At 43.4% G+C, this 10,800-nt stretch overlaps 1 protein-coding gene across 1 annotated transcript in view; it reads right to left on the bottom strand.

Annotated features, from left to right (window-relative positions):
- Positions 1-499: 499 nt before the first annotated feature.
- PLXNC1 (plexin C1) overlaps positions 500-10,800 on the bottom strand; it is a gene marked incomplete at its 5' end in the record, with an annotated part of 36,085 nt that continues 25,784 nt past the window's right edge. The window contains 8 exons of the mRNA XM_008937759.1: positions 500-661; positions 2,333-2,407; positions 2,498-2,638; positions 4,490-4,637; positions 5,051-5,214; positions 7,113-7,220; positions 7,309-7,340; positions 8,434-8,488. Of these exons, the coding sequence (XP_008936007.1) occupies positions 557-661; positions 2,333-2,407; positions 2,498-2,638; positions 4,490-4,637; positions 5,051-5,214; positions 7,113-7,220; positions 7,309-7,340; positions 8,434-8,488 (828 nt within the window). The remainder of the gene's footprint in view (positions 662-2,332; positions 2,408-2,497; positions 2,639-4,489; positions 4,638-5,050; positions 5,215-7,112; positions 7,221-7,308; positions 7,341-8,433; positions 8,489-10,800) is intronic.

Below are 10,800 nucleotides of genomic sequence, written 5' to 3'. Positions count from 1 at the left end.
TGTCACTTTGGTGCTGTTTTTTTTGTTTGTGTGGGGTTTTTTTTTGAACAGGAACCAGTAGAGATTTTTTGGAAGGCGGGAGAGTGCAGCTAACCCGTATTCTGCAGCCAGAGCTCATCCTCACAGTTTGCCAGGGCTGCTGAAAGGATGTGATGAAACGTCAGCTTTCTCTCTTTAAAAAAAGAGCTACGCAACTCAGAAGTTCACATGGGCAACTCTGACCTTGTGACACGTTTTGTGCACCTCCTGCAAGCTTGTTTTTAAGTAAGGAGAAAGCTTATTTAGGCAGTATTTTTGAACCAAAAGATACAGGTGTTCAAGTACCTACAAATGCTGGCCCTGCCAACACTAGACTCACTTTCACTTTCACGTGCCCACGTTGACTATCTAGACCTGCCCGTACTCCATTACCAAAAGTATATATTACTTGGAGTGGTCAGAGTGAAGAAGAACGTTCAAATGTTTCAAACACTGTTCACAGTCAGTCAAATAAGTTTTGGGAGCGGCAGCATTTACTTAAAATCCCCCACAGTGATTCTGTGAGTCAGGGCTCTGCTCAAAACCATTTGCATTTTCCCTTTTCATCAAATAGGGCTTTTACTTGATGGAGCTGTTTCTGGACTTCTTCCAACCCCCGTTCTCGCTCGAGTTTGCTGTCAATCTGTTAAGAATTAGCAAGAAAAGAGAATCATCTTTTTAGTGCTTATTTTGCTTTTTGTTTTTTTTTTTAAAGCCTGCTTTTCTGCACTCCAACAACTACTGGCAGAAAAATCCATCTGAATGCCTGCCTATATGTAAACATTCTTTTCTGACTTTAACACTTTATTTTGGTAGTTTTCCTTTCAAGTCATTATGATTACAGGATTCGCAACACTTCCACAAAATGGAAGAGCCCAGGAAAAAAAACAAAAAAAAAACCAAAAAAAACACCAAACCAAAACAAATCCAACACATATTCATCTCTTGAAGTGTGAGGCAAGGCGGGTGACTTGCAAATGATATTTTATCTCCCTTCCTCTGCCCTATAACCTGAGGGCACTAAACTGCCTGTCTTCCTCTAACTGCCCCACTTGGCACCAGCCCAGGTGATAGGAAGGAGCACTACTGCTGCCTGAAAACTCTTTGCTGGCGACTCTACAAAGCGACTGAGATCTCAGCAAACAATGCATGAAGTTTAGCTGCTAGAGGGGGGAGAGCAGGGAGAGGGTTTCCCTCCAAGGATGTGGTAAGTTTAGCCCCAGTACTAGCTTCAAAAAAGGAAAAATGGGCACTAAGATTAGAATGTATTCTGAAGTCTCCTGCGTCAACATTTTAATGAGCTTAATAAAGTGTGGTGCCATTCTGAGTATCATCCCAAGCTGCTTTTAGGAGGCAAAGATTTGATGCCGAACCCAGATAATTTGAGACAGAGGCCAGCAGAGGTAAGCTGGCTAACAGGTGACTGAGAGCTGGATGATTACAGCAAGCGCTGATGCTGTGCTGTTGGAGATGAAAGAGAAAAAAGTCTGGTTGCTGGGAGACCCAGACAACCTGCTGGAAGTGGTAAGGAGGCCTTCAGGCAACACGCCCCAGCCAGCTCTTATCTGAGTTCCTGCGCAGGCACACGCAGCCGCTGTTAAGGACGGTGAGCAAAATGGATGGAGAATCCTATCATGCAAAGAAGAGGGCTTGGATTTTCTTACACAGCAGCTGAGAGGTAGCCTGTGAGTAATGCTTTCAGCTGAGAGATTTCTTTTGTTGGCAATAGCCAGGAATGGAAGCTACAGCTTCTTTTCTTTAACAGAAAGATTATTAGAGCAGAGCGTAGGAGGGCTACGATGGGAAAGGAGCAGACACCTCTTGCTGTAAGGCTGCGTGTGCTCTGCCGAGGTGTTTGCACTGACTGTTAAGTCAGGATCCCTGGTGCTACAGCCTAATCTTATTCCTGAATCCCCAGGGAAATGGAGGACCTGCACAGGAGTTGTGACAAGCATGAGCAGATACACTGCAAACACAGGAAAACAATAAGTCTAGATGATACAGGAACTTTCTCAAAACCACAGGGAGAATTTTATTGCTACTCTCCCTGTGAAACACAGCCGTGACAGTCAGGGTGCATTTACAAACCTCTGGGGTGTGACCCCTCCCAGGGTTGGGCCTCCTGCCCTGCTCTAGCCCCACACAGCTCAGCTGGAAGAGCATCCCCAGGGGCACCACTGAGAGGCTCTCTCTGGAGCAGCACCCAGCTGGTCACACACCAGGCCAGTCCTTGGCTACTTTGTCAAGCCCAGCTTTCTAGCCTGAGATACAAGTTGACACTAAGGAGTTATGCAGGAATGGCAGACATGCTTACCTCATCATAAATTTTTAGTAAGTATTTGTAGATTTCAGTCAAGGCCACTTTCTCATTAAATTCATTTTCATGTTTCTAAAACAGAGAACAGTTTTGGTCAGGTAGTTCTCCTTTTTAAAAAAGCTTAACATGAAAGCAAATGAAATTGCCACTTCTCAACTGTACCTTAGATTCCTGAGTTAGAAATTCTTCAACCTCTGAAGTGGTCAACGGTGGCAGATCCCTGATGGCTTTATAGTATGCTTTCACCTCCTTCTTGTAGAGTGGAATGTCCTTAGCATAGAGAAGCTTATTTGTTGGTGCTTCCTTAAAAGAAAATATTTGAAGCCTTGTCAATCTTCACAGCACAGATTTCTTAAGGTTCCACCTCCACATAGTTAATTGCATCTAATTGTGTCTGTTCTCTGTGTGACCCATTTCTCTGTGCGGTGGTTATGTGCAAGGACTCGAGGTTATGAAATAAAGATGAAGAACAGCCGCAGGACCCCAGCAACAGCGCACTGTGTTCCATGACAGTTGCCGTATAAGTATTTCTATTGGCATCAGGAGTGATGAACACTTGTCCCTCAGACATATTTTTCTTTCTTACTTCCTCTACACCACTCCCCAGAGCTGAAAGATTGTGAAAGCTGAACCAAAGGGCTGAGGCCGACACCCTATTTACACATAGGATACAGTAGTGCTGTGGAAAGTTCCCTCAGGGTAACATGCTAGAGAGCCTTTGCTAGATCCTGTTCTGGCAGAGCTTCCCCTAAAACTCCTTCCTGTCACTCCTTCCTCTAGAAAGTGGAGAGCTGGTGGCCAGGCAAGCACAGCCAAAGGGGTTTAATCTTTCTCCTCAGGGCTTCAACAACTCAGGTCAGCACAGACCTACCACGCAGCTTTAGGCTTATCTGAGGAAAGAAACACTGATGCTTGTGGTAGGAGCTGAAGCCCCGCCTGGAAACCATGTATTCAGAACCGACAAATCGGGGCTGGTAGTTTCCTGTCACCGCTCTAATTTAAATTCTGGAGAATAAATGACACAACCATGTGCCATCTTGTAACTACTGTCTCCACTGTGTGATGAAATTATTTAAATGTTTGTTTTCTAAGCGGCTAAAAAAAGTTTTAAGATAAAAGGCTAGAAACCATGAAAGTAAATAAGTTTTAGTTCTAAAAGGCCACAAGATGTTTACTGCATTGCAAAACTTTGAGTGTTTTTTTTTATCAGCCCTTTCCAAACAGCTAATGGGAGCTGTTGTATTAACGATACTTCGCAATGGATGTTGAGCATAGAAACCCAACAGATCCTGCTCATGTGCAGTTTCTCCCTCAAGTAAGTGATGTGATTAGTTTTAATTCATGAGACTTCACTCCTAAAATAAGATAAATATGCACATTATTTGTTATTTACCTTTAACAGATGTGCAGTTGGTTCAGGTCACATAGGAAATTAGTCTATTTTAATATGAATATTTTTTAGGCTAACAAAACTCTGGCTTATTTTTCTTGCTAATATGAGCCTGAAAAAAATGCCTCCTGCTTTGGTCCATGGAAAAGGAAAATATTCTTGGGGAAAAATTAAGTACTTCTGATCCCCAGAGTTCTGGACACTGTATTAAAGAGCTTTTGAATCTAAGACTTCTGGAATTGTTACTCCAGCAAATAATTCTGCATATTAAAAGGGGGCAGCTAATACATATGAAAGCAATTGTTTCAAACTTCAGAGCTCTTTCCAGTACTCTTACAGCTCCGAGTAGCTTTCTATGCCAGTTTTTTGCACATTAGTGTGTAGCGGAGAGAGTCTAGACTACTTATCAAATAACAATAATACTTTTAAGACCTTTGTTTGAAAATTCTTTAGAACTTCATTAAAATCTTACAATTCCCACCCTCTTCCACAGATTCCATAAACACGCTGTGCAGAAACTAACTGCAGAGAAGACAAGCAGCAGTTAACTCTAAATACGGCCGTGTGGCCGTATCTGTCTGCTCCAGTGAATTCTTCAAAGTCTTGTGAAATAAGGAAACAAGGAATGGAAACTCAGCTTAATTAGGCCACTGACAGTTTTGCCCCTCATGTCATCAGATCCAGGACTTTATTCCCTAAGTCATGATGCAGCTGAAAAAGACATTGGTTGAGAAGTTAGCAAAGGACTGGAAGGGCCGCGTTACCTTCCCCAGCGTCTGTTCCGCCAGAGAAAAGGCGTCCATGAAGGCTTGTGCAATTACAGACAAACAGCCATCTATATGTGAGGTCTTCTTAATATCAAAGACAAACTGGGGATTCTTCAGTATGTTCACCCAGAAGCGAAGAGGAAGACTAGACAGGGAAAGAACAAGCATCTTTAAAATTAACCACTCAGGTAGCACAACTGCTTTAAAATCCTAGTTCAGTTGCCCTGCACTTATGGAAACAAGCACATTTCTGGGCTGCTTATTCCTGTTAAAAAGGGACCAGGGAACAAAGGCTACCAAGCAAACACATCAGTCAGTCATCCTTCCATCTTCAAACCCTTCTTTCTGAGTGTGAAGTCAGCATGCACACTGGAAAGTACGGCGATTTGCACTGGTATTCAATCAACATACTAAAATTACTGGGATCCCCAAAGCCAAAACACATCTTCACCCAGACATGCCAAAATCTTATTCTTCTGATGACAGATGACCTGGTCCATCTTTACAACCACACTGTCAGGGAGCTCATGTGCCCCTGCACATATCATATGGGCGTACCTGTTCGTTTTCCATATATGCACTACATCAGGGTCAGTAATTTTTTTGCTCTCAGCCTGGGCATCCAGAAAGTCAAAAAAGTACTTGATGGCAACAGGTGCTTTATTGTTGGGTAAACTCCAAATGCTCCTGAAGAGTTTTTCAACGTGTGAATGAATTGCAACCTGAAAAGTAAGGAAATGAACAATGTTATTATTACAAAAGAAAAGAACAGGATTTCTAGTCTCAGAGAGCTGAGCGTGCTCCAAGTTAACCACACACAGAAACTACAACATGCTCAATGGGCGAACATCCAGGTCACAGCTGATTGGAAAACAAGCCAGTCAAAGACAAAAATGAAACTACAAATACAGCACAACGAGCTGCTTCCAAATGTGATGTGTCCTATCACTTTACCAACCAGAGAACTGTGGTCAGCTTTGCGATAAATCTTAGGTGGAAGGAATCACTCGTTCCACCAAAGACAACACCATCTCTTCAGATACCGGTGGCATCGACCCTTAAGGCATTTGGAGCTTGTGACTGGAAGTAAAGAAGGTGAGCAGAAGGATTCAACTGGTTTTCTAGGGCACTGGTCTTCATGGTGCCATCTGTGACACATGCTGAAGAGATTCACTCATCAACACTTCACAGCCGAGTGACTGTGGTGCTTGATCTAGTTCTAGGATAACAGCTTTGGGTGGAATACAAATATCCTAATAGAGAGAAGAACTGAAAACTGGGCATTTCTTATCTGGAAGTGAACCTATCTGGGTCACAAAAGCAAGAGTCTGGTGGCTGATGGACTCACTGACATCATCACAGAGTATTCCTAAGTAGAGACAAACAAAACAAAACACTTTTTTGTGCTTTTTTTTCCTTCACATCAGTTCTGAAGCTCAGTTCAGCCCAATATTCTCTCAGAAAGAAGGATTTAAACGTATCCCAGGGCCTTGATGTGCTACTGGCCAGTTCATTTGGCGTGTCAAATTCTGCAGTTGGGTCTGTGCATGCTGATGTGCGAGAGAGAGTGGGGAGACAGGTGTGGTTCAGTGCCATTGCCTTTAGTGCATGGCATATCATGGGTGGAATTTCACAATGAAGGCTATCAGAGCCTATCCTACTTTGGAGAAGGAGATGATTAATTTAAAACTCTTTAAAAGACTGTTTCTTTAGAGCCTGATCTTTTATACTTTAATCTCCTACCACACTGGTTTACTCCAATGACTCCTAACAGCTCGTGTTACTTTCCACAGCTGATGAGAAATGACCAGTCTTGATTGTCACTTCGAGTAGTAGCCCAAATTACTTCAGATGCGATCAACAATCTAATTAAATAATGACTGACAGATTTTTTTTTTTAAATGCAAAAAGGCCACAATCATGATCTTTTCAGGCCTCTCGTATTGCACAGCTCTCAATGTTGTGCATTGATAAATATTTTAAGTAATATGCTGTTGCAAATAGCTTTATAACCCTTTTGAGTAAGTCAGAAACAAGATGACATTACTGGAGTGAGCAGGCCTTATTTGTAAATCATGTCCATTGTATAAAGTAGGTAATTGTATTATAAATCCTAAGGACCTTGTTTTTAAAATCAATGTAATTATTTTGAACGTTTCATTTGAGACCCTGAAAGATTATTTCATATTACAGACAGTATTTTGTCAAACTCAGGCCTTGAAAGTTGTCTCTAAGACCAGCAAGCCCTAGTCAATATTAGATGGTTGACTGAAGGCTCTCTCTAGAAGGAATTTTTCTCACTCTATGGGATTCGGTGAAAAAACTCACTTTCTATGACTCAATAACTGCCTTTTTTCTTTAAGTTGAACTGCAGAGATAGAGAGTCCAAGTGATAGACAATTCTAGAATTCTGGCGGTGGAAAACCTGAAAGGTGTCTGTCTTTGCAGATGGTCATAATCCATAGTTAGCACAGTGATTTTTATAGGCCAGCTTTTTGTTTAACACTTGACAAACAAGCAGGAAATCTGCATAATTTCTGCTTTAAAGTCTATTTCTGTTGTGCCAAACTAGCCAAGCCTAACATCATCCCTCCCTCAAAATAAGGCCTTTACAGTTTACCTTGGTTGACAGAAGCTTTGTCAGATACATTTCTTTCACTTTGAACTTTTGCTTTCCTTTGTGACCTGCTCCTTTCACATCTTTGTTTGCTTCTGAGTCCGGTAAAATCTGTCATGAAGAGATTAGAGAGATTACACAGATACCAATACCACTCAGAATTAAATCTACCACTTAGCAGTGTAATGACTGAACTCACCAAATGACAGTGCTCATCCGAGTAGTCCACATCTAAACAACAGAACGCAGAGAGCAAACAGGCATTAATGAAACACATCCACCACAAGCCTGTGGACTCTGCTGGGCTCTGGGCTGTGCAGCGTGGTGCACGCCAAGATGCCGAGCCAGCAGGCTCAGTGTCACAACTTCCTGCCTGTAGCATGGGGAAAGCCTCTGAGAAACACACAGGTCCTTCCTGCCTCACCTCCCTGCTGCCAACCTGTAGCTCGGACTGCTAAGCTACAGCATCATCTGCTGCCGCTGCTGGGATAACCTGGCAGGAAATTGCAGCTCCTCCAAAAGGAGGACAACAGACAGCAGACGAGATGATTGCATCGGTTTAGTCTGCATGAGTACTCCGTGTAGGCCAGCTGAGGTCAGGCTTGAAAGCAGTGGCTGCGAACAAACAGCCCCGCTCTTGCTGAGGGAGACAACAATGCCATCCCAGCGACTTGCACCTCAGGGACACATCTCTCCTAACGGCAGATGACCTTTTTAATGGTGAGGAGAATCACACCTAGGAGTGTGGAGTGTCTGTTTCTCCCTAGGGGCTATAGAAAGTCCACTGGGTGGGCTGAAGCAACCTGCCTCACAGGGGTAGGCAAGATGAACTGACCCCTTGTGTGAGCACCCTTTAAGATGAGACAGCTGAGTCAAAGCTTTCAGAAATGAAGAAGAGAATAAGGAAAATTCCCCAACTACATTTTTTTTTATGCCTGCCTCTGGACAGTTGCACCACTATGCCCATGACGCACAACGCTGGGCACCAGAGCAGGGCATATTCCCTGTACTGGTCTCACCAGTCAGCAGTTCGTGTCACCTGGGCTTCCCTGCCTCACTTTCCTGCCTGTGAGTCTGCATCCTTAAGCATTCATTTGCTGAGGGCTCGAAGTCCTTCTGTCCTTCCTTCCTTTGCCTTCTTCCCTCCTCCTAGGAAGAGGCCCAGAGCCAGGATAATGTGGCCATTCATTTGGCTCAGCTATATCAAAGTGCCAATTTTTATGACCTGCTCTTGACCAAGATATAAACTTCTATAGCCCATCTGCTCTCTGCGTTCCCAACCCATTCTCCGTAAAGATTAAATAAGTTGAAGGTACTTTGTTACCTGCTCGAGTATTTGCCTTCTTTTTAAAGACTTTTATGGTTGCTCCATTTGAAATCTGAAAATGGAAAAACCAAACATATCATGCTGAAACAAAAGCAAAGTTTCATTTCCTCTGTCCTTAAGTCAGTGGCAGCACAGAAGCGTGGCAGCCCACTTTGTTCTCACCAGGGTGTGCATGGGTCTCAGCAGGCAGCCAGGGCTGGGCTCTCAGGCACAGGCAGCAGCTGCAGTCTGTTAGCCCTACCGGGCAAGCTGGGAAGGCAGCTCTTCGGACAAAGTGGCCTTTAAGGCTTTTATCTTTCTTATTTTTCTCATTTTATTTCTTTCTTATTTTTCTGGTTCAGCCCCTACTTGGGCATTTTCATTTCCAAGCACTGCTTTGTGCTGCTTCTTGCACCCATGTTTCCATGCATTGCCAAGGCTGAATCCTCTTGCTCCAGTGCAATAGGGTCTTACAGGAAGATGAGGCAGGGAGGGGAACACGAAAATTATTTCTTTACTAACCCCCTTCCACCAACTCAGTCCATTCCTCCCATGCCTGATGGAGGGGCCCATGTTGAGGGTCTAGCGTGGTGCCTCCAAGAACTATTTTCAAACTGAGCAAAATATTTACACTTCACGGACTGCAAGGTCAAGATCTGTATCCAGCTGCCTTGGAATTTCTAGGAAAAGTCTACCCTCCTCCTTCCCTGAATTTACAGTGCTGCCAGGATGGTAACTATTATCTTTAAAAGAAACTGGCAAATCATGCTTTTATTGTCAAAGAGTAACTCAAAAACAGCTCCCACTGAGAACTACACCACTGCTCTGCTGTCAGATGTTGGGTCTGGCCAAGTGCTAGTGTACTTCCCTCTATAATTACAAAAAGAACTGGCCAGTTCTAGTATGGGATCTCTGCCAAAATAATTTAAGTGTTTTTTAAACCTTGGCAGCAAGCCTGGTGTGAGAAACCAGTTTAAACATTAAGATACTCTATCAAAAGCTGTGTCTTGCACCAAAGAAATCTGCACTCACACTTGCTCCTGGAAAGTAAATGCATTCTATTTTATAAGTATGAGTTTTTGCAGGGTTTCCATTTATCATACAGTGTTTCAGAGCTCTTTCAGCTAACATGGAGCACTTTAAAAGCACACTAGAAGTGAGAATCTGCTCTAAGGCTAGCTTGTGAAGTGTCACAAACACCCAGAGTCCTCCTACTTGGCCCTGAAGATAGATAAACAAGATCAGGGCTACCCAGCAGCTTTCCCCCTCCTAGAGCAGCGCAGGCAGCGTGCTGCCTGCACTCCCACTCCACAAAGCAGGAGCAGCTCAGTGCTGTAATGTGTCAGCTCCTGTCCTCAGGGAAACGGGCAGAGCTCAGAGGGAGAACTGTGCTTCCCTCCAGGAGTTGGTGGCATTGGTGAACCATAGCCATGATTCAAAGCCCCACTTAAAACTTTATTTCTAGGACAAATGAGGGGTTTAGCATTGAGTGGAATATGCTTTCCCATCTTCATCATCACTGCAGCAGCCACATTTGCTGTCTCTTTTGGTGTGATCCCATAAAAAAAAAAAAAAAAAAAAAAAAAGACCTTTTTGTGTCCTGCAGCCTAAATCACTTTTCATGGTGGACTGCTCCCCTGCTCCCATGGGCAACTCAAAACATCTTTGCTTTGTCAGGTGCATTACTGAAGGGGACACACAGGGAGGAGGAGATCTGTTCAGATCTTTACAACATGGAGTGCAGCTACTTTGTGAAAAAGAAGATGTGGCAGTGTGGCTCTACACATCTTCCTTTTCACCTCTTCCTTTTCTCCAGGCCTCCTGTCTTCCCTGTAGTCTAGCTCCTGCCAGTGAGATTCCTGCACTGCACATTTGGATTCACTCTCTGGGGCCGTGCCCACTTCCTTGGATGTGCAGTGCTGCTACACATGGAGAAAGTGGAGATTTGTGAGTGGACAAGAGATCTGAAAACAGTTCTCTAGTTCTCTTCTTGTGTGAGAAATAGGACATCATGAAAATCAGCAGCTTTCAAGGCTTGTAGCTATTCTTATGCAAACAACAGTGCAGACCTCATAAATAATCACCTCAATAACCCTGCTAGGAGAAAAAAAAAAAATAGAGCAAAAGGATCGGACAAGTCAGAGACATGGACAAGTCTAATAAGACTACAGTGGATTTTTTTTCCTTTCAGAAACACCACACAAAAATGCAAACATCCTCTATGTGTGCATTTAAAAAATCAGTGTAGAAACTAAGTCTGCGTTTTCAAGACTGGTGGTTCTGGGACCTTTACAATACAACCATCATGCTTCAGAATCTTAAAAAGATTTAACAGTAATCCCCAGTTTCAAAAGTCTGGTTCCTATCTAGCATTTAAGGCTGGTA

Source organism: Merops nubicus, unplaced genomic scaffold, assembly GCF_000691845.1.
Source record: "Merops nubicus isolate BGI_N331 unplaced genomic scaffold, ASM69184v1 scaffold2123, whole genome shotgun sequence".
Taxonomy (NCBI): domain Eukaryota; kingdom Metazoa; phylum Chordata; class Aves; order Coraciiformes; family Meropidae; genus Merops; species Merops nubicus.
Note: the sequence above shows the minus strand (reverse complement) of the source record. Positions and strands in the feature narration are given on the sequence as shown.